The 23,293-nt window shown below is 44.0% G+C and overlaps 1 protein-coding gene across 16 annotated transcripts in view; it reads right to left on the reverse strand.

Moving 5' to 3' along the window:
* The window catches only part of TTLL5 (tubulin tyrosine ligase like 5), a 281,253-nt gene that overhangs the window by 30,271 nt on the left and 227,689 nt on the right, over positions 1-23,293 (reverse strand). For 15 of the 16 annotated variants that reach the window (XR_009399190.1, XR_009399191.1, XR_009399192.1 and 12 more), the window contains one exon: positions 18,338-18,420. Coding sequence is in view for 13 of the 16 variants with exons in the window: in XM_059373692.1 (XP_059229675.1) it covers positions 18,338-18,420 (83 nt within the window). In the remaining 3 variants the exon portion in view is untranslated. Of the gene's footprint in view, positions 1-8,710; positions 9,035-18,337; positions 18,421-23,293 lie in introns of those variants that run through there. The other variant, XM_059373686.1, reaches the window with a different exon arrangement.

A 23,293-nucleotide genomic window follows, 5' to 3' on the forward strand; every position in this document is an offset into this window, starting at 1 on the left:
TCCAGAGGTGTGGCAGGGAGTGTGGGCAAGCTTAGCACCTTCCCTAGCCCTCCCATCCGTGGGAGCAGAGGCACAAGCCCACCTTGATCCTTATCCTCTCCCTTCCCCCATCTGGCTCCACCCAAAGAGGGAACATGAAGTGGCTGGAGGAAAGGCAAGCCCACCTTGTCCGCAGATGTCTCCACACTACCAGGAATTCCCTTGAGTGACTGGAGATAACCACTGGACACTTCAGAGAGATTCCCAGACTGGAGAGTGGGGCTACCAGCCACCCAACTCCAAGCTGGGAACATGAAATCATCCTGACGGGCCTAGCGTTCTGATATGACTAGGCAGCTCCACAAGTTCTTGAAATAGGGCTGTCTGGCTTTGGATTTCAGCTCTGCCATTGACTGTGTGGCTCGGACAAGGTACCTCACTTCCCTCAGCCTCCGTTTGCTCATATGCAAACTAGAGAACAAAGCCTCCTTCTTCCGTAGGGTTGAGAAGATGAACTGTGACAGCGCCACAATGCTTAGCACAGCTGCTGGCACATGACAAGTGCTTGAGAAAATGGCGGACCACTGTCGCTGTTATTATAACGGTAAAGAGCAAGGGCTCTGAAGTCATATCCGGATTCAAACCCAGCTTCCCCGCCCATCAGTTACGTGCACTGAAGCTGTTTCCTCGTCTCTGCCCCTTTGTTTTCTCTCAGTGAGGAAGAGAATGGCCGACTCATTCATCCATAAATACCTATTGCGAGCCTGCCTGACACCAGGTTTTCTGCTCTCCTGGCGGCGTACGAAGGGAACGCTGCCACAGTCTAGTGAGGAAGACAGACACTACAGGAAAATCGCAAGGGACTTTAACAAATGCTCCAAAGGAGCGCTACCCAGGTCTCTGTAATGGGGACATGTCCTGTCAGAGAGTCCAGAGAAAGCAAATGCACGAGGGTGGGCGAAGAGCACGAGGGGTCAAACAGCATCTGCAGAAGCTCTGTGGACCCGGGGTGGTGTAGGGAGCTCAGAGACGGCCAGGACGGCTAGTGTGGAGAATGCATGGAGGCAAGGCGATGTGATGTTGGGATGAAAGGTAGGCATGCCAGGTGAGACCTCTTACCTAGGTTTACCTTCATCTTAAGGGTAATGGTCAGCCTTTCTGAAGGGCTTTAGGTGGTGTGTGTGTGTGTGTGTGTGTGTGTGTCAGAAACAGTTTGCATTCTGAGAAGCTCAGCGCACAGTGATGTGGAGAATGGAAAGAGAGTAGGGATGGCTTGAGGGTTGATGGGGTGAGCTAGTAGCGTAGGTCAAAATGAGAATGTCTGGTGACTGGAGCTTGACTACTTGCCAGTAGGGAAACTGAATCCATGTTTCAAACTAGACACTTAAGTCACGCTTAGTTTTGGGGTCACTCTGAGTACTCTCTTGAATAAAGGCACAAAGGCAGGGGATTCACAGATCAACCAAAGCTACAACCATGGGCTTAGGCTGAATTCCCTGAATTAGATGATAGAGCTTGATAAACTCTTTGACTGTATCAAGACCCCTTTGTTTTTACCAGTTCCTCTTTCCTGAAGGTTATACTCTACTTGGCAGACCTCCTTTCCCTGTTCTCTGATCTCCCTATCACGACACCAAATGTCCTGAGAAGATGATGCTAACAGAGGAGTTATCCTAGTGTCAGGAACATGAGCTGCCCGATGGTTAACAAAATGAGAACATGGTCTTTGCCCCTTTCGTCCATTAGATCCTTACAGACTCCATCTCTTTTCTCATTTATGTAATGGATTCTTGGAGGAAGCAGATGAAAACGTGAGTGAGGAATGGCCTTAGGACTGTTTACACCCAGAACCTGTGGTGTTCATGATATTCCTGGATTTACGGCAGACCTGAAGAGAACTATGGATTCCCCCACAACAGCAAAGGTCTCGAGGTTGAGCACAACATTCACTTAACCCAATGTGTATTTGGCCAGTGTCAGCTGGGAAAGACTCCAACAATGCTTTGCAGGAGTCCTACAACCCAGGACTATTTAGAGTGGAGCCCTGGATTGGTACCCACCTGAGAAAAATTTAGAATTCGAAGGTAGGCAGTTAAAGTCCATTATCGAAAATAGCCAGCAATTTTATGCCTGGTGAATCTAGTAATAATGAATTTGAGCTCATGCGTTAGAAGTCTTCTTTTCTTATTTAGTTTCTCTAGTAATTTATTTTTAATGTATTTTACAAAAGTACCAGTCCATGTAAGACTGGAAAGGAAAATAACTAGAGCTCTAGTACGGATGGTTGGAAAAGCACTACTGTAGCCACAGCTAAAAATTCCCTGATTCCTCCCTCACTGAGATGACTGACAGCAAGGAAATTTTACTCATTAATACAGAAGACTGGAGATAAGTCGGAAAGGATGAGGAGCCACGGAAACATGAGTTTTAGTTCTCAAGGGCACGTCTTCTTCCCAGGCAGCCCGTATCTAATGACAGATCAACATAAAGTACGTACAAAAGTGGCATCCCAGCTACCTTATCACAACTTACAGCTCCCAAGGCTGGCTTTACGCTCCCTGTGGCACCAACTGAGACCATCCTTGTCACTGTGCCACAGCCCAACTTCTCCCGCTGCCTGGTCCCATTCCCTTTCCCTTCCCTTCTATAGGAATTGATCCATTAATAAACCTCTTGCACACTATAAACCTCTTGCACACTAATTGCCATCTTAGAGTTTACTTTCTAGGGAACCTAACTTGTGACATTGTTTAACAATAACATGACCTCAAAGATCATAATGGGAACTAATGATAGCATGTGCTTTGAATTCTGATAGTAAGACCTACCATTTACTGAGTACCTATCATGTGCCAAACACTTTACTAGGCATATTACATACATAATCATTAGTCTTTTTAAAATTGTGGTAAAACACACATAACACAAATGAGATTGAGTCAGTGACCAAAAACCTTCCAACGTAATAGAAGGCCAAGACTAGGCAGCTTCACTGGTGAAGTCTACCAAACATTTAAGGAATTAATACCAATCTTTCCCAAACTCTTCCAAAATGCAGAAGAGTTCCCTCCTCTTCTATACACTTTCAAAGTCATTTTACAAGGCCAACATTACCTGGACACCAAAATCAGACAAGGCTACCACAAGAAAACTTCGGACCAATATCTCTGATAAATGTAGATGCAAAATCCTGAACAAAATAGTAGAGAACTGAATCCAGCGATGCAATAAAAGGATCATACCATGATCAGGTGGGATTTATTCCACACATGCACCAATGGAGCAATATATGCAAATCAATCAATGAGACACACCATACTAACAAAATGAAGGATAAACATTAAATTATGTGATTATCTCAACTGATGCATTAAAAAGCATTTGACAAAATTCACCATACATTTATGATAAAAACTCAACAAAGTGGGTAAAGAGGGACCATATCTTAACACAATAAAGGCCATATATGAAAAGCCCATAGCTGTCATCCTACTTAATTGTAAAGAGCTGACTGCTTGTCCTCTAAGATCAAGAACAAAACAAGGATGCCCATCTTTCCCACTTGTATTCAACAAGGTATTAGAAGTCCTAGCGAGACCCATACACAAGAAATAAAAGGCATCCAAATTAGAAAAGAAGTAAAACTGTCTCTATTAGTAGATGACATGATATTATACAGAAAGAACCTCAAGGACTCCACCAGAAAACTGTTAAAACTAATAAACAAACTCAGTAAAGTTTCAGGATACAGAAATCAATATACAAAAATCTGTTACATTTCTACACAGTAACAACAAACCATCATGAAGAGAAATTTAATTGCATTTACAATTATATCAAAGAGAATAAAATATCTAGAATAAATTTAACCAAGGAGGTGAAAGAGTTATACACTGAACACTATAAGACATTGATGAAAGAAAATGAAGAAGACATAAATAAATGGAAAGTAATCCATGCTCATGGGTTGGAAGAATTAATACTGTTAAGATGTCTATACTACACAAGGCAATCTACAGATTCAGTATAATCTTTATCAAAATTCCAATGGCATTTTTCACAGAAATAAAACAAACAATCCTAAAATTTGTATGGAACCACAAGAGACCCCAAAGAGCCAATGCTATCTTGACAAAGAACCAAGCTGGAGGAACTATGCTTCCTGATTTCAAATCATATTACAGAGCTTATTGTAATCAAAACAGTATGACATCTTGTATTGGCATAAAAACAGACATACTGACCAACAGAACAGAAGAAAGAACTCAAACAAACCCAGGCATATGTGGTCAAGTAGTCTAGGACAAAGGAGCCAAGAATATACAATGGGGAAAGGACAGTCTCCAATAAATGGTGTTGGAAAAACTGGACAGCTACATATAAAAGAATGAAATTGGATCTCTATCTCCACCAGACACAAAAATTAACTCAAAAATGGATTAAAGACTTTAAAGTAAGACCTAAAACCAAAAAACTCCTAGAAGAAAACACAGGTGGTAAGTTCCTTAACATGGATCTTGGTGATTGATTTTTTTTGGATTTGACATCAAAGAAAAGGCAACAAAAGCAAAAATAAACACGTGTGACTGCATCAAACCCAAAAGCTTTTGTACAGTAAAGAGAACAATAAAATGAAAAGGCAACCTGCCAAATGGGAGAAAATATTTGTAAATTATATATCTGATATAGGGTTAATATCCAAAATATATAAAGTACTCATATAACTCAGTAATAAAAACAATCTAATTAAAAATGGCAGAAGACGGGCACCTGAGTGGCTCAGTCAAGCATCTGACTCTTGATCTCAGCTTAGCTCTTGATCTCAGGGTCATGAGTTCAAGCCCCGCACTGGGCTCCACACTGGACATGGAGCCTACTTAAGACAAAAATGGCAGAAGAACCCAACAGACATTTTTCCAAAGAGGACACACAAATGGCCAACAAGTAGAGGTAAAGGTGCTCAACATTTCTAATCATCAGGGAAATACAATTAAAATCACATGGGGATATCACCTCGTACCTGTTAGAATGGCTAGTATCAAAAAGACAAGAAATAACAAGTGTTGCTCTGTTGGCGGAGACGTAGACTGGTATGGTCACTATGCAAAACACTACGAAGGTTCCTCAAAATATTAAAAATATAACTTTCATATGCTCCAGCATTCCACTTCTGGGTATTCTGGGCAAAGAAAACAAAACCACTAATTCACTGCATGTTGACCCTCTGTTTGTTGCATTGTTTACAAGCGCCAAAATGTAGAAACAATCTAAGTGTCCGTTAGTGGAATGAACGAATAAAGAAAATGTTATATATATACACAATAGAGTATTATCCAGCCATAAAAAAGAATGAAATCTTCTCATTTGTGTCAACATGGACAGACTGTGAGGGCATTATGCTAAGGTAAAATAATTCAGACAGAAAAAGGCATATATCATATAATCTCCCTTACACGTGGGATCTAAGAAAACAAACAAACAAACAAACAAACAAACAAACCCAAACAAGCTCATAGATACAGAGAACAGGTTTGCAGTCGCCAGACATGGGGACAGGGGAAAAATGACCAGCTTAACCACTTTTAAGGGAAGTGGTTACATTCACGCTATGCAATCATCAGCGCCATCTATCTGCAGAACTTTTTTCATCTTAAAAAACTGAAATTCTGGGGGCACCTGGGTGGCTCAGTTGGTTAAGTGTCTGACTTGATCTCAGCTCAGGTCTTGATCTCAGGGTCCTGAATTCAAGCCCCACATGGAGCTTACTTAAAGACAAAACAACAACAACAACCAAAACTAAAACTCTGTATCCATTGAAAAATAACCCCCAATTCTCCCATCTGGTCAGATCTGGAACAACCCTTTTGCTTTCTGCCTCTGAATCTGACTGCTCTAACTATCTCAAATAAGTAGAGTTATATACTATTTGTCTTCTTGTGATTGGCTCATTTCAGTTACCATAAATCCTCTCGATTCGTCCATGATGTAATGTGTATCAGAATTTTCTTTCTTTTTAAAGGCTGAATACTATTGCATTGTATGTACATACCACATCTTGTCTATCCATTTGTCCATTGATGGACACGTGGGTTGCTTCCACCTTTAGGCTACTGTGAATAAAGCTGCTATGGACATGAGTGTAAAAACATCTATTCAAGACTCTGCTCCCAGTTTTTATGGTTATATATCTAGAAGAGGAATTTCTGAATTATATGGTAATTCTATTTTTTTAAGTTTTTAGAAAACGCCATATGATGGCACTGAACTTGAAGCAAGACTAGGTAGGGAAGGTAGGAGGTAAGGGTTGAAAGGACTTTTGTTTTGGAGAGCACAGTATGCTAAAAGTAAATCAGAACACACGACTCCAGAAGCATAAGGGTACATCTTACATTACACAGAACACTAGGTGGATTTCTACAACTCGAGTATGGTGTCCAGTGTCAGGTAGCAGACAACTTAGGAGAATCCTAAAAAGTTCATGAAGAAATCAAAAAAGAATTTAAAAAAAATCTGAGTATCCAAAAACAAAACCTAATCTGTGTTATAAGGTCAAAGAGCTCCCTCTGATCAGCTGGTGTAGAGGCACAAAAGCTGACGGAGGATGTTTTCCAAATAAACTAGACCTCATTTTGACTTTGTTCCCTTAAAGTGAGATCCTTGGATGTGGTATAAAGTAGAACATCTTTATACTGAATTCTGCTTTGTAACACATAAGTTTATTTTTTTTTTTTAATTTTTTAAAAAAAGATTTATTTATTTGTTAGAGAGAGAGAGAGAGCAAGAGAGAGCGTGCGCACAAGTAGGCAGAGTGGCAGGCAGAGGCAGAGAAAGAAGCAGGCTCCCCTTTGAGAAAGGAGCCCGATGTGGAACTCGATCCCAAGACCTCGGGATCATGACCTGAGCCAAAGGCAGCCCTTAACTGACTGAGCCACCCATGTGTCCCAACAAGGAAGTTTATAGTTAAGTTTCTGAATGGGTATAAGAAGTTGTAATCAGAAGGACAGTGACCAGTCATTCTCTGATGTCGAGGAAGTAGTTTTATAATATTGATACGCTTGAAATACTGTACTAGGTAATTTATAAGGAAGGTTATTCTGAGTTTTAAGATTGTTTAATAATAAAATACATTATTTATGAAATCTTTAAGGTTAAAGCATTTTAATTTGAGGTTAAGCATTTTATTTGAAGCCAGGAGAACAGGGGGAGTAGATTATTTTTCAGGGAAATTTTATGTGTTTTATGTATTCTTTTCTTTAGGGCTGATATTACAAGTAATGAAGCATTTTGGGTGTTCTTATGGATTCCACAAACATACAGAATGTAATCCTGCTGTCATAGAATTTATGGTCTTACTGGAGACAATTTACCCAAGGAGAAAGTAGGATAAAAGAATGACAAAAATATAATGAGGTGCCAAACTTTGTGACATAAATTGTAAATGCTCTAGGGACTTAAAAACTGTAAAGTTAAAATCTAATTATATGAATATAGCGTACTAGACAAGACCAAAACCTAACTAGACCTTTAGAGGATAAGAAGGATTTGTATATGGGGACAGGGGTTCCAGGTGTTAGGAGAAATATGAAAACTCACTCATTCATCCATTTAATCAGTCTTTTACATCCCTACTATGGCCTGGACATTGTGCTAGGCCCTAGGGTTTCAGAATTAAGTGAGAGCTCCTCCTTGCCTTCAAGGGGATTATGGCCCTGGTGGCGGGGGAATGGTCAAGGAATCCAGAAAGTACTAGAGTGTTGTAAATGCCCCAGCAGATAGCTGTAAGTACAGTAAAAAAGCACCTAAATCATACTGGGGGTGGGAATGGGCTAGGGTTGGAAAGGACAAATAGGAATCAGCCCGACTAGGGGGAAGCAGGCATGAGGTGCCTAGGGACAAAATAAAGGGACAGAGAGCAAACATGCTGTGACAGGTCAGACGGTGCCTGGCTCCAGTTTCCAGAAGACGTTTCCTCTGCCACCTGCTTTCCAGAGCACATCGGCGCCATCTTCAACGAGCCATGTAGAAGACTAGGCCTCTGCACCTTTGCCTAAGAGCACAATTAGCTCTCACCGAGCCATCACCCGAGAGAAGGTATAGGATATGTAGGATTATCTAAGACACATGCAATCCATCCACCCCTCCACAGAACCACTATCTCATTGGATTATATTGGACCACAAAGCGACTTGGACTGTAATAGTTCACAAAATTGTCTTCACTGACTTGAACTGCCATGTTTAGCCTTAGTGTAGCTCACACCGAGAAGCAGTCCCGTGAAACACACCGCTGTGCTGTGAGGGCACCATTACTTTGTTCAGTGTCCTCGTTTTAAAGCATGTGAAATACTTCTTTTAGGATAAGATCTAGGAAGGGGCATCGGGGTGGCTCCGTGGGTTAAATGTCTGTCTTCAGCTCAGCTCATGATCTCCGGGTCCTGGGAGGGAGTTCCACATCTGGATTCCAGCTCAGTGGGGAGTCTGCTTCTCTCTCTCTCTCTCTCTCTCCCCCCCCCCCACCACTCATATCCTCCCCTTGTTTATTCTCTCTCTCTCAAACTCTTTAAAATAAATAAATAAAATTTAAAAAAAAAGCAGCTAGGAAAAAGTTTAATAATTTTCCTCCAGAGTATGGCTTCCTTTTTGAAAATGAGAACTATAGACCTTGATGTATCAGGTTTCTCTTTTTGTCTGACCTGTTAGAGAAGACTCAGAACCAAATCTAACCTTGATTATCATAATTTTATTTGGTCTTATATTTGAAAAATGTGAACCATCTTGACCTTTGGCCTTGGTTTTCCCTTTATATTTTGTTATTTTCCTGCAGGTGCTTTTATGTTTTAAGACTTGATGCTAGGGATGAAAAGTCTGTTGCATGCGCCACCTGAAGAAAACGGCCAGAAATGCTGAAGCTGGCAGGTTTGTGTCATGTCTTCACGCTCTCCTGGTCACAGACTGGCCCTGGTCTGCAGGCAGCGGCCGCCCCCTTTAGCTCTGTACACCAGCGGCACTTTGTTGGGTGAATGAATGCCCGGTTTTTGAATTCTGTCCTTTGATAGCTGCACACGGAGAGAGAAACAACCACATTGAGAGAGGCAGAGTCCTGAGGAAGGCAGAGGTGCTACCCAGGAGAAGGGTGGAGGCCAGCTGTCCTGCCTCACAGGACATGCTGTTGAGCCACTGATTAGCCATTGCTAACTGTCCCAAATAAGTGGTAGGTTTTTATGAGGTCTGGCCCCCGAGGCTGTTCCCTATGCTGACGTACACGAACTTTCCTTAACAGAGGTAAACTGAGGTGGTCTCTCTTTTATTAATCAAAAGGCTACAGAGACAACTCGACTTCTCCGCATAGAAGAGGAGGGTAAGAATATGTGCGTACACACAACCGCAATTTATCTTGGAGAACAGCAGCAGGGATGGCCGAATACAAGGCCCGCGAGGAGTCCTATTTCTAAAGAAGAGCTGCGTTTTCAAGATGCCGTGTTCCAAAACCCAAGTAACGGCAAGCAATTTATTACCCAGTATTATTTTGCAGTTCAGCCATAAGAAATTATAAAAAAAAAAAACCAACAACCAAAAAACCAAAACACTTGTTAAATTCTAAAACATCTTCATTTGGGTTCATCCCACGAACAAACATGTCTTAATCTCCCTGGCAAGCAGAGGAGAGGTGGCTGGGAGGAGGAGAAACACCACCGTCACCTTTTGGTCCAATCGAATGTAAAAAGGAGGGATTTCTTTCTTTCTTTGTTTCTTTTTTCACCTGATAACCATGAACAAAGAAGTAACATTAAAATCCCAACTTCTAACCAGTTGACCTTTCCATTCACTTCACTGTCTTACAACCAGGTTCCCAGGTGACATCCTCCTTTTGTACTGGGGATACATGCTGTGTGTTACCCATACGGCTAAGGGGACAGGCCGCATATTCAAGCTGTCCCTCTCGGGTGGCAGGTAACTACTTTTTTTTGGTTTTGGGTTTTTTTTTTTTTTTTAAAGATTTTTTATTTATTTATGACAGAAAGAGATAGCAAGAGAGGGGCCACAAATACAGGGGAGCTGGGGAGGGGGAAGCAGGCTCCCCGCTGAGTAGGGAGTCCTATATGGGACTCAATCCCAGGGCGCCGGGATCATGACCTGAGCCAAAGGCCAACGCTTAATGACTGAGCCTCCCAGGTGCTCCTGGCAGGTAACTACTTAACCTGGCCTTAGGTTTCAACAGAAGAAGGCTCCTGATACCTACAGGCGTCCTGAATGGAAATGCTGGCATGTTCGAAAGAGGAGTACACAAAGAAGTATAAGAGACTATTGTTTTATGTTTCCTAGCGATGCTCTTCGTTCTGAGGACAAGAGAGGCCCAGTCTTTTCCTTTATAATTTGAAAGAATAAATGTCAATGGCAATCAATGCCAATGGAGAAATAGACTTCAAGCCACCATTCTCCACACCCTACAGTTACCCACCCACACACTCTGGGGCCCAGTAAATTCTACAGATCAGGCAAGCAGAGATGTAAATATTTCCATGTACAAAACTTGCTTTTTCCAAAGACAGGCATGGCCTAGCATGCCATTTTCTTTCTTTAGAACTTTGAGGAGCAATTATGACCCGAGGTTATACGGATGGTAAAGCAAAGGTATGTGCCTATAACAAGCATTTCTTTGAAACCAGCAGCAAGATGTGTGGGTTCCACACATCCAGAGTATAGACTGATAACTTGTAGTGATAAGTATAAAAGCTCACAAAGTAAGGCAATGCTATGCTGGTTACCTGCCCAGTTCAGGAATACAAGAATAAACAGGATCCATTTCCCCCCAAAGTGAATGGATATCACACAGGACAACACAAACCCGCTACGAGCTGGGGTGGTAGGCACACGTCTAACCACCCAGGGTGCCAAGCAATTTTTTTTTTCCAGTGGGTGTGTGTGCTTCTGTAACATAAATGTAATTTGAGAAAGGGGCCACTGCACTTTCCACGTCTCTTTATAACAAAGTAGTAATTGTTAACAATGGAAGAATCATCACTCCTCTCTTGGGAGTTTGCCAGCTCAGCAAGAGACAATATCAATTTTCTGATGTTATCTCTCTCCGTGGTCCACTTCTTAATCCATTTCAGAAATCAGAGTTCCCTCCTTTTCTTTAAGGCAAATGAACCCCCTTTTGGGTGGGATCTTAGAGGTATCCCCCTACTTCCTCTAAACTGAAAGCCAAGCTGTCTCCTCCCCCCACTTCCAACCAGGTTGCTCTGCTAGGCTTGAGTTTTGTTTCTGAACGTAGAAAGTTACTAAATGAAAAGAAAGAGGCCTCGGGACAGGAAAGCATGAAATTTCAATGGCTGACAGCCAGGCGATTTGGCCACGTAAAGGGATTCACATCCTTCTTGTGTGGCTGCAGCCAGGTTGCGGCTAGCACCACACACACTGTGAAAATATCACTTGTAGAATACAGCCTAGAATGAAGTGAGTGCTGTGGCCAGTTGCTTAGAACTTGGTGATATAAACCTAATTGATTCAGATGTTTCCCTGTGTTCCCTGCTAGACATATTAAAGACAGTCTCTCCATTGCTGTGTATTCTAAGAATGTACAAGTTGAGTGTGGTATGGTCCAGTCAGTGTGGCTATGGAGGCCATGAGAACAAGGCCTGGCAGGAAGTTGATTGTACTTAGGGTCCCAGAGAGAGGGTCCCTACGTGCCTCACAGGGGAAAACACTGGTGTGGTCCAGAGATGGAAGACAGGAGTGAGGAGAAAGTCTAGGCCAGAGCCTTATTTGGGATTTCCCTGGAAAAGGCAAGGCAGGACAGAGTAAACGGCTTCCGACTGGTTGTTTTAGTAATTCTGGTGGCCTCTGGGCTACAGCGGTGCTCTCCAGCTGCCTGGAAGCTGGCCCTGGAGTGATCTGGGGCAAGGGAAATGTGGGTTTTCCATGTGAGAGTTAGATAAGGAGGTGGTTGGGTATATAAACTTGGGATTAGCTGGTTTCTGTCTGAAAGGCATACCCATGGGCAAGCTGATAGGATCTTTCAGAATCAGCTAGCCGTGGGATAGGCAGTCTCCGCCTGGCTCCATAAGGCCCCAAATGCAAAAGCATCAAGAATACAGAAAACACAGTTAACTGGCTCTGTGACGAAGAGATGCCAAACAGACGACACAGAACCTAAGAAGACACAGAATTGCGCATGTATTTACATATGGCCCTTGCCTGAGACAACAAAGTGGGCGACTTCGAGAATCTCAGTCCCCGGTATCCTTCAGTGTGGCTCCTCATTCTTCGATAAGGACAACTGACATTTTCTCAGTCTTCGATAACAAGCTATGCAAACACACTTCAATCTTCTCATCTCCTTCCTGCCTCCCTAAACCCATACAGGAAGGGGTTCTAGCACTAGCTCGTGATGACATTCCTTTGTGACTGCGGTTGAACGGATGTCTGCCAAGCAGATCTGCCTACACCCCATTCACAACAAAGAGAAAGCAAGCATCCAGGTGGACTCTGGGTTCTCCCTGCTTCACTTTGTAAACTACCTGTTTCTCTTATTTGGCCTGGCAGGTGGCAATGGGCTGCCTCTGGGGCTTCCCAGCAGTTCTGCTGCACTATGGGAGGCGGGTCCTTCAGTGGCACTCTGACCCACTCTGTTTTCTGAGTCCATACACACTCGGCACGAGGTCTCACCACCGCAGCTCATCACAAAGTACAGCATCACCCACCCCTAGCTTGTGCGCAGCTCAGTTCCGCAGGGCTGCTTGCAACAGACTGACATGTGGAGAGATGGGCTCTTTCCCAAGGCTTCTCTGCGGATGATCTTATTTTGCCATGCAATGTTCTGGGTGGATTGTAAGAGATACTAATGAAATAGGTTCAAGGAAAGCGATATTACAACTGTGGCAGGTCCAAGTCTCTCAGTCCTGGAAACTGATGGACATTAGTACTTCTTGGCAGGCCAGTGGTTTAGTTTGGAGCTTGGTTGTCACTTTCATTCTTTTGGCTGCCAGTCTCCTCAAGGAAATATGGACCTTCTCGCTTTAGTTTTCTATATTTTGTTAGTTGTTCATCCCTGGATAGGCTGCTTCATATCAGAATTAAAGGATCATTGGCAAAGTATTACCAAGACAACTCTGGTTGTTTTCGGTTTCATTGGTACATTTTGGTAGATGACCAAGCCATGGATTTGGTGTTCCTTTCTCTCTTCTCATTCCTTTTTGGAAAGAGTTTAGATGGGCTGGGGAAAGATATTTGAAGCTTTCTGATCCAATGTAAATGAATCCTGTGGTGGGTAAATAATTTTCCTCCCTCCTTTGCTCTCCTGGGGTATTTTGATGAATAATTCTTCTCAAATAAGTCTTTAAGTATTCCCCTAGAGGTAAGAAAGGTATTAAGCTCCTAGCAGTATGCCTTTAATGCTTTAGTGTGTACGGTAGAGCAAAGAGGAAAGGAATCATCACAACCTTGTGGTTTCATAGAATTTTCTGAAAGTTTTGAAGGCCACGGGCTGGGAACAAAACACTGTGGGGCCGTGCTAGTGGTGTGAGTACAGCCTCACGAGCTCAAAGTCAGGCCATCCCTTTAATGTTGGGAGATTTTTATGGACGGGGTTTACAGTTTGTTTTGCTGCCAATGACAGCATATGCTTATCTTAACTCAGAAAAAAGCGTATTAATCAGCCTCACCAAAAAAACCTTTTTTCAAAGTTGTGTTCCTTCCTGCCTCCCATTACTTGGAAGTCCAGTTCACAAACTACACAACTCTAATCAAACAACCTTCTTTAATAATAAATATCTTTAACAATATTCATTCTCTTTAGAGGCTATTGCAATTTGACCTTCAAATACCATGTTCTCCAGTGTATTCTGTTACTCTTTACCTGTGATAACTCGATTATGGCTTTAGTTTCTTCCTTTGATTGGTTTCATGTCCCCATATTTTTAAACAAAAGCCTCCATAATAGTAAGGAAATTTCTTACTGCCACAGCGCCACCTACTGGTCGGCCAGTGCAGAAGCATGCTAGCAGTAGCTTAACTTTGACTCACAGTCCATCTGAGTTCTGGTTTTATAAAATCAAAATTTCTTTGTCATTCTAAGAAACTGTCACTTCTCTTGATAGCTATTAAGCCTCTTGCTGTGATATAAAGTCAGCAAGTTATCATAAAAAAATATGCTCTTATTCTTACTGTTACCTTAAATTGGCCCTGACTTCACCGACTTTGATTTTCTCTGTCCTATAACTGTAGCAAGGGCTCCAGATTGTGTGGGCAAGGGTTTGGATCTGGCGAAAATAACTTGGGGAGCTTCCAAAGATCCTGAAAAATGTAAAAAAAGTCCCTACTTAACACTTTATTTGATCTTGGTGAAAGGACAAGAGGTCAAATCTAAAACTAGTCTTAGGACAGGACGACAACCAGAGAGAAGAATAGCAAGGGACACCAGGCCTGGAAAACTGCCCAGAATATAGCATCAGGTGGCGGGTGACAGAAGGACCAAAGAAGGAAAGAGAGGGTTGAGAAATACATCGGACATAAAGAACGGAGAAAATAAACAGCTATGTGTATTGCAAGAAAACAAACAAAACCAAATCTAGGTTTTAGGGGATCACTGCCCAGATGCTGACATTGAGTTTCTTGCCAAACACCAAATCTGTGCCCCTTGTTTTCTAACACTGTTAGAGTGGGTGATCAACCCAAATTCTTACCCCTCTGGCTCCAGGGAGAAAAGAACATTCTGGGAACAATAAAGGATATAAGCCGCTAGGGCAAGCATCTCAAGAGGTTTATTTATTTTCATTGTTAATCTACTATACTTCAGATCCATCCAGGATCCATGACAACTATATAACGCTTGGTGAAAGGCATAAGAATCTAATAATAAAAATAGGTCATTCCGCTGAGAACTGCTGGGCAAATGATTTTGTTTCTAAAGTTAAAGTGACTTCTAGATCCTTAGAGTTTAGGCTCCACTGGGTTTACTCTGTTATAATAAGTCCCTTTCTCTTGTCTTACGGGGAGATGGTGAAGTGGGCAGCCAGAGTCACACTGATGTCCTGCTGCCCCACCCCCATGCAAAGAAAGAGGATATAGCTAAACTGTGTTTTACCAAGGCCCCAAATTACCAACACTTAACAAGGACATTGTTTCTCACTTCTTATAAATGAAATCTAACACTGGTGTTCAAAAGGCAGTAAGAATCCCTCTACCAACTACAGACCCGTAAGAGCTTTAAACAACAATAACAAATCGGGGTGGGGGGCGGGCAGAGGCTGGGCTCCAGGACAGAAAAGGCGTAGGCAGAAGCTAAGGCCAGGGATGAGGGCAGCTGGGACAGCCTCAGACCCTACAAGAATGGTGGTTTACACTATCAAGCCAGCATGAGAGAAATGCCAGTTATCTAATCTGTGGCTCCCTGCTATTTTAGTTCACCATCTCCACTTCAGAACTCAAGAACGCCACGCTAACAAAGAACGAAGGCCAATGGCTTTGGCTTTGAGCCAAAGGCCCTCACTCTAGCCTTCCTTCTCGAGTTTCCCAATCTGCTGACTCTACACCTTTCCTTCCACAGCAAACTCCGAATGTTTAGCTTGAAGGAGGGAAGTCAAGGAAAAAGTAATGTTCGTGGAGCATTCCAGGCCTTCTGCTAGCAGCCCTCACATCCACTACCTCATTTAATGTTCACAATTAGAAGAACACTGTCACTAGGTCACCTTTAGGGGGAAAGGGTTCTGAGTTGTTTTTCAACAGTGTGCTGGGCTGAACGAGTTATCTTATTCAGGCGCCCGATGAACAAAGTGACACAGCTTTAAGGCCTGGTTGGCTAGACTTGTAGAGGGTCAAGGGGCCAGGAAACAGACTTCTGCTATATTCATGCCGTTGATAATACCATGTTTAACCAGCTGAGTTAACCGGACTAGACAGGGGCTTAAATACCTGTCCGAGTCAGTGTGGTGCTTCCTGTTGGGGCAGAAATGTCCCATCTCTGAGAGACATGTCTACTTTGACTTACTATGGGGGTTGCTCTCCCTTCTTATGGGTTTAAAGAAAAATGTTGCTGATGCCAACCTACCCTCGTTTTTGTAGGACACCCTTCTGAACCCCTAGAAGAACACTTTAAATCTATGTGTCATAGAGAACAACACATGCTTTGTAGTTGAAACCCTAAAGTGCCAGATAGTTCCTGACTAGCCGCAGAAGTAACTCTAATGGGGTTAGCTGCTGCCATACTGCCAAGGCAAAATATTGATTGGGAAGGATTGAAAATACCATGTTCATCAGTGTTTCTTTAACTGAGGATCAGGAACACCAGGAAAGGCACAGAACGGAAACAAACTGAAGGCACTTTAGGGGTCCAGAGTCATTGGAGACAAAAGCAGTAAAGAGCAGGCAGCCTAAACAAGGTGACAAGAATAATGCACTTGTCTTAAGACAGAAGCAGGGAAAACCAGATATCGGGATCCAGGGAGACACACAACTTCTCTATGCTCTGTGGCTTTATGAGGCTACTGAGTTCATTACGACTGTTACAAAATCCCTAACAGATAACTTCAGTCAGGAAATATGAATTCATGATGAGATGCTGAGAGTATGAGCCCTCGAACTTCCAACTCCCCCAGCCAGAGCGCACACAGCGAGTTCAAGTCTGCACGTGACACATCAGTTGGACATACAAATGTGGCAGGCACGTTTCTTGCCTCCCCTACGCTTTGCAACCCTCCCCGGGTGCAGCAGTTATCTGGGTAGAGATACTCAGCTGTCTGTGGTGCAAAATTCTCCCGGCCACCCAGTTCCCAGGCCGTAACAGTTCCAGGGGGAAATTTTACTTCCTTAAAAATAACTACCGTATTCTAGCAATTCTTTTTTGGGGGAGGGGAAGAGCAAGTAGATATCCATCAAATATTTCTTGAATTCAGGTTCAAGATTTTCAGTGGAGAGCAAAATCTTTATACTCTTATACTATTACCTGAATGGATGTCGTTATAAAGCTTTTGTCTATATATTTTGTCCTTTAGGTCCATAGGAAGCCCATGACATATATGGAATTATCCCCAGGATACAGTCCAACCAAGTTTCTCGCTGGTCTTATAATCATTTGAATGTCTATTAGGTCCCACACACACCCTCCACACCCCAGCCCTAGACTCCTCGATGGCTGCTTCTTGCACTCGGGACCAAGTTCCCCTACACGGCTCACGAACCGGCCCTGCTATCGCCATGACCTGTTCTCCTGCTGCTCCCCGCCCAAGCTCTTAGTCCCTAGCTACGGTGACACAGGAGGGCTCTCAGGACACCGTGCATGTGCACCCCCCGACCCCGGCCCCCATTTGTGCAGGCCTTATTCTTTCTTCCTGGAACTCTTTCAGCCCCACGCCTCCCCTCTCTTGGGGGACTTATCAGCATGCAACCCTCCGCTTACATGTTTCTTCCTCTAGAAGAAACATGCACTCTAATCCCTAAAGAGCCCAGGCCAAGTCTCTGGGCTTCCAAGACGGCCCTGCTATTTATTAGCTATGAGGTTTGGGATGTGTTTCATAATCTGTGCCTTTATTTCCTCAGCTGTGAAATGGGCAACACAGTTCCTGCTCTATGCCTATTTGGTGAACAAATGAGTTATCATGTGTGAAGCATTCAGAACTGCGTTGAACACACCAGATGTTCAGCCGCTGCTGCCTACGGTTATCCGACACATCCCCAGGCCCTTGAGAACCACCCAGCCTGTACCCACTCCCTGCTGACTCTCCTCTCTCCCTGAGTCTGTAGGGCCCCTGGCCGCAGGGTCTGCCTGGTGCACCCTCTGTGTCCCTCAGTGCCCAGCGTCTTTCTCCATGGGTGGTGCTCAGTAAGAAATATTTGTGGAAGGGAATCCACGTGATTTTCTTTTAGTTTCCTGATTACTTATCAGCATGTTTTTTACAAATTAGTACTCCTAGAAAACTCTCCCTGGGCCGATGCTGCCTGACTTAGGTGGGTCCCTACACTGAGAGGCTTTAAGACCTCAGTAGGTATCTGGCAACGGACCAACAGGCCATCACACTAGTGTGACAGGCCCCCAACCAAAGACAAGGGCTCCAGCGTGTGGCGGAGCCAGCGGGAGCTACTACGGGTGGGGATCCGAGATGAACGGGGAGGAACACCAGTCAGACACAGGCCTTTCTACTAGATGCTGCAAATCCCATTACACTCTCCCGGACCGAGAAACGTCGTCTACCCCGAACTAGTTCTGGAAAACCATTCCATCCTCAAGCGGCCATTTGCAATGCTTCAAAAGCCCGATGCTCCTTCATTCTTTGAACTGCACGTTTCTTCTGAGGCACAAGTGAGAACACGCCCAGGGTGGCCCCCGCCCCGTCATCCCGGCCTCGATGGCTGTGCCCACTGACCTGTGGGGCCGGTGATGGGTGCAAAGGCCGCAGCGTTCAGGCTGCCCTGGAGTCCATTCAGCTGCCCTTCCGCGGAGGAGCCCCTGCAACACAAGCAGGTCGGTCAGACAGCAGAAGGGAGGGGGAACTCAAATCCCCGCCCTCTGGGGGCTCTGCCTTGTTGTCTTCACTGAAAGGACCTCTAGGACCAACCTCTCCCTTCTTCTGAACATTGCCTTGCTCCCTCCCCCAGAAGGTAGTTTCCAGAAAACACATGGCCGTGACCATGGCTCTGTCTCCGGTGCCTCACACAGCACCTGGTGCCTAAGAGGCACTCAGCAAATGCGTTTATCGATGAATAAAATGCTGTTCCCAGCACTGATCTGGATAAATCACGAGGTGAGGCATTATTTAAAAAACCAAGTTTCAAGTAGGCCAGTGGTTCTCAACTGAGGTACAAAGGAGGGACAGGGATTGCCCTGATTCCTGCCCTTCCACAAGGGACATTTGGCAGTGTTGACACATTTGGGGGTTTTATAGCTGGGGGGTACTGGCCTCTGGTGGGGTGAGCCAGGAATGGAGCTAAGTATTTCCCATGGCACGCTGGAAGGTGTCTGCAAGGCCCAAGATGTCTGCAGCGCTGAGGCTGAGAAGCCATTATACAGAAGCACCTGCCCTCACGGCAGCTCTGACAAGACACAGGACGCAGGGTACTGCATGCTCTGGGCCCAGATTCCACAGCCACATGTCTTAGAAATTCTGTGACTCGCTTACAGACCATGCCAGGTCTCCCTACTACAGGCTCTCATTGCATTTACAAAATTATAATTATGAGACCGTGTAACTGGTTGCTTTAGTTCTGTCATCCTCGCTAAAAATCTCCACAAAGACAAGAGATTTTATCCGCCTTACTCACCGTTGTCTCCATAGCTCCCAATACTGCATTTTGCACACATTAGGTATTTATTAAGTATTTTAAAAATAATCTGATCCATTGTCCCATAAATACAAATTACTAGTTAGACCCGTCTACTTTGCCTTCAGTTGATGTGTGCAAATTTTACCTTGGAAGATTCAAATTTTCCTATGCTCAGTTCATTATTTGTTGAGCGGCGTTCAATCCAACCTGTGAAACCCTTCTCCGAGCACTAGTTTTCCATTTGTTCATCCATGCAAAAAATAGTTCTGGAGTACTGTGCTTGGTACTAGTGAGGAGGTAGATATTAGGCAAATACACAAGGTACAAACTATGTGATAACTGCCAGGGAGAAAAAGCACAAGGTGATTTAAGAGGATGAAACAAGGGGATCTGATGCAGATGGTGATGAGAGTGGTCAAGGATGGTCTGAAAAAATCATATTTTAGTCGAGTTGTGAAGTTATGAGAAGTAGGGATTGGCCAAGAGTAGGGAACAGGTAAGAGCTTTCCATGGAGAGGAAACAGCATATATGTATAATGAATCTGAGACAGAGGTTTAGAATGTCCTACGAGCCTTTAAAAACGAACAAGGTGGAGGGGCAGGCAAGTAGTGTCTGCCAAACATCCTTGACAGGAACCACCTGGGATCACTTCTTCATCATCGAGCTTTCCAGGCCCTTCCCTTGGAGATACTGACTCAGTGGGTCTGGGATAAAGCCTGCAAACTGAGGCTTCTCCTAGCTCCACAGGTGTCTGGTTTCTATCTCTAGAGAAGTAAGGGAAACGTTGACTTGCGGGTAAGGGGAAGGTGGCACAAGGGAGACCCTGGCGGATGCTCAGGTGATTAGGTGGTCCCTACGCCCTCAACAGAGACACATCCCTCGAGAGCACACCCCAGCAGTGAGGCGAGGATGGCGCTGTCTTGTACCCTTCCCCTCCAAGAAGCTGCGGTCCGGGCCCTGCCCACTCCTTTCCACTCGCCTTTGGAGGACAAGGAACCTGGAGACAAAAAAAAAGGAGAGAAAGGAACAGAGGGCTTCTCCCTTTTCCCATGAGCCTCAGCCTTGGACAGCTACCCCTGAAATGCTTACGCATTTTATTTCAGCCCTTTATGGACCCAAAGAACTACCCAAAGCATCTACAGCTAATATTGGCTCTTCCGGATCCAAGTGAAAAAGGAAAAGTTCTGGAGCCTGGGATGGGTTCTTTCCTCCATAGAAACTAAAAACCATCCAAAGAAATATCACAAACCTTAGGGCCGCTCGACCACATTAGGGGCAGCGAAGTCTAGAAAAGCCACAGGGCTGGTCTCAGGATCACAGAGGAATTAAATAGTGAAAGGGAGAGAGGCAGGCAAAACACTGGAGTCAGTAGAAGAAACAAAAGCGGGGAACAGGGATCTACCGGAGGGATGAGCAGAGCTCTTACGTGTTTACAACTCATGAGTTCAAGGTCCTCAAACTCCTTGTCCTCTCCCCTCTTCTCTAGAATTCTTATCCCGCCCTTCACCTTCATGGACGTCCTCCTGTTCCTCTCCCAACATCTCCTTCGCCTATGACTGTCCCCCTTGTCCCCAGCTTCGGTCACTCTTCCACACTCCTCTCCCCATCCATTTCCGCCACAGGCCTTGGGAGCGACGTCTGATTCTGACTTCGAACACTGCTCATGGTTCTGCTGTTTCTAGCATAGGCTCCCCATTTTCCCAGCGGTGGAGAAATGTGTCCAGCAGCCGTTCAAGAGGAAATTCAGAGTGAGTTTTTTCCATGAAAATGCTGGTACGCAAAATGGTTGGGGTCTGTGTTTTTACTACTTCAGGCACACCAGGGGTAAATAGGCTTTTGTGGTGATGACATCATGTCCCTGGGAAAACACATTTCAGCTTCTGGACAACCCACTCCTAAAGGAGAACTTTTGAACCACAGCTTGTTTATGATGTATGTTAATCTGTATGTTAATTTGTACTTGCTGGCCTCCTTCTGCAATAATTCTTTGCTGCTTTCCTGGGAGCACCTGTGTTTTGGGAAATAGTTACACAGGAAGGTATGTACGTGTTCCCTTGCTTGTCTAAGTCAGTCACTGCTTTGACGTCAAGACACCTCAGAGGGTTGTTAAGGATTAAATGAGATGGTGAATCTTAGTGCAGTGTCTGGCATTATATTAATGGCTAAATAAACATTAACTTTTATTAGTATTGTATTTTTACTTAGAAATACCAACCATCTTTGCATTCGCCATAAGCCTATCTATCCACTGAAATACTAAGTCGGGGGACTCGGTGACTCTGATTCAGTATGGAATAGGACTGTGAAACAAACTACAGAAGAAGGACCACAACATATTCAGAATTTAGACATTAACAGTAATTTGCTATTAAAGTCAGAAGGTAGTTAAGTGGCAATCCACCAGGCAGAAATCGCATGGTCAAAATAACTCTTCAACTCCCTGAAGAGAGGTCTATTGGAGATTGACAAATGACCTCTCAATAAATCCAATATACACGTATTTTCAGCATCAGAACGAACCACCGTTTCTTCACCTGTGTGAAGTGGCTGGCCTGTCATCTAACATGGATTTCTGCATAAAAAGAGCACACAGCACGGGGGAGGCTCGTCCTACCTGAGAGGCTGGTAGGGAAGGAGATGCATGGGCAGGAAGGATACATCTCCCGTCCAGCCCATCCCAACCCATCCCAAGTGGAACGTCGAATGGAGTCAGCTGCTACTGAAATTGCACATTCTCTTACTCTCTGGAGAGCTGAATGTGCGAAGTTACATGTGTGTCTGGTGCAGTCCCATTACCTGTTGCTGACCATAGTACATAAGGAATATGAAGAGTTGGTTAGAAGATGAACTCAGAAAAGTGACTTCTAAAAGTTTCAAGAATTCTGCAGAGAGGAAAACCGAAAAGATGGGACAAGAGAAGTGCCATTAATTTTATACTACACCAAAGTCAGTTTAAACCAAGAAGAGTACTACATGGGACTACGTAGACCCACAGCCTTTCTTAATTGCACTTCTTGGAAGTGGGGCAGGTTCCAGGAGATGGAGGAGCCCAAGATACAGCCCAATGTCAGGAGTTTGAGACTTCCTACAGTCTCAGCTGTGGTGCTGGGCTTAGTTCAGACCTGTCTCCAAAGGACAAACTGTGTAATTATCAAAAGCCACTGAAGGAAGGGCAGGCTTCCCGGGGAACTGAGCACCTTCAGTGCGGACATGACACATGGCCATGCATACATGATAGCGCGATGGCAGCAGTGAAGAAGTCTAACTAGAAAAATTCCATTAATAATGACAGGCTCTTTTCAACTAAGGCAGGACCTTCCCTTGGGATAGATTCAGGGCCAGTAACTGAAGAGTTTCTTTAGGTATTAAGTGTGCACTTTCTAACCCAGAATTCAATTTACTGGCTTCACTCTGCCTACTCCTTTGATCTCTTGCATTTTCCTGAAGTCTAAGAAAAGGCTTGACTCTGAGGAGGGGAGAACAGCCTCTCAGCCTTTCCAAGAAACTGTTTCAGTAATGCATTACAAATAAATAATATCTTCATAAGCAGAAATATTGTCTACATTTATTATTGAAAGATTTCTTCTAGTTCTAGTCTCTACTTCGGGTATACATGCGGATCAGACAGCTGGCTAGGAATTCCACTGGCGTCAGGAGCACACGATCCAGCCGGCCTATGAGACGGATCATCACCAGTCAGGGAGGGTTCTAATAAGCAAAATCCCTCCTATCCATTTTGCTGGTAAGGCTTCTGACGTGCTTTTTCATGATCTTTATTTCCTTTATTTGTGGTTTCCTCTATTCCTTTTTTCCCTCCTCCCATTATTTTGATCAGTGGAAACTTTACTGAAAGTGATAGCCTTTCTTTAAGATCTGTTTTGTTCATTACTTCACAAGATTGACTGTGGTTTGGTGCTATATTGTTGCTCTTCGAGTTCTTTTCAAGACTTTCCACATCTCTAACACAGAGGTACTAGTTTTCTGTTCCAATGGTTTCGTAAAAGTTTATCTTGGATCCATGCCACCACATCAGGGATGACCTTTCTACAGAAGTTGG

This window comes from Mustela nigripes, chromosome 13 (genome assembly GCF_022355385.1).
Source record: "Mustela nigripes isolate SB6536 chromosome 13, MUSNIG.SB6536, whole genome shotgun sequence".
Classification (NCBI taxonomy): Eukaryota; Metazoa; Chordata; class Mammalia; order Carnivora; family Mustelidae; genus Mustela; species Mustela nigripes.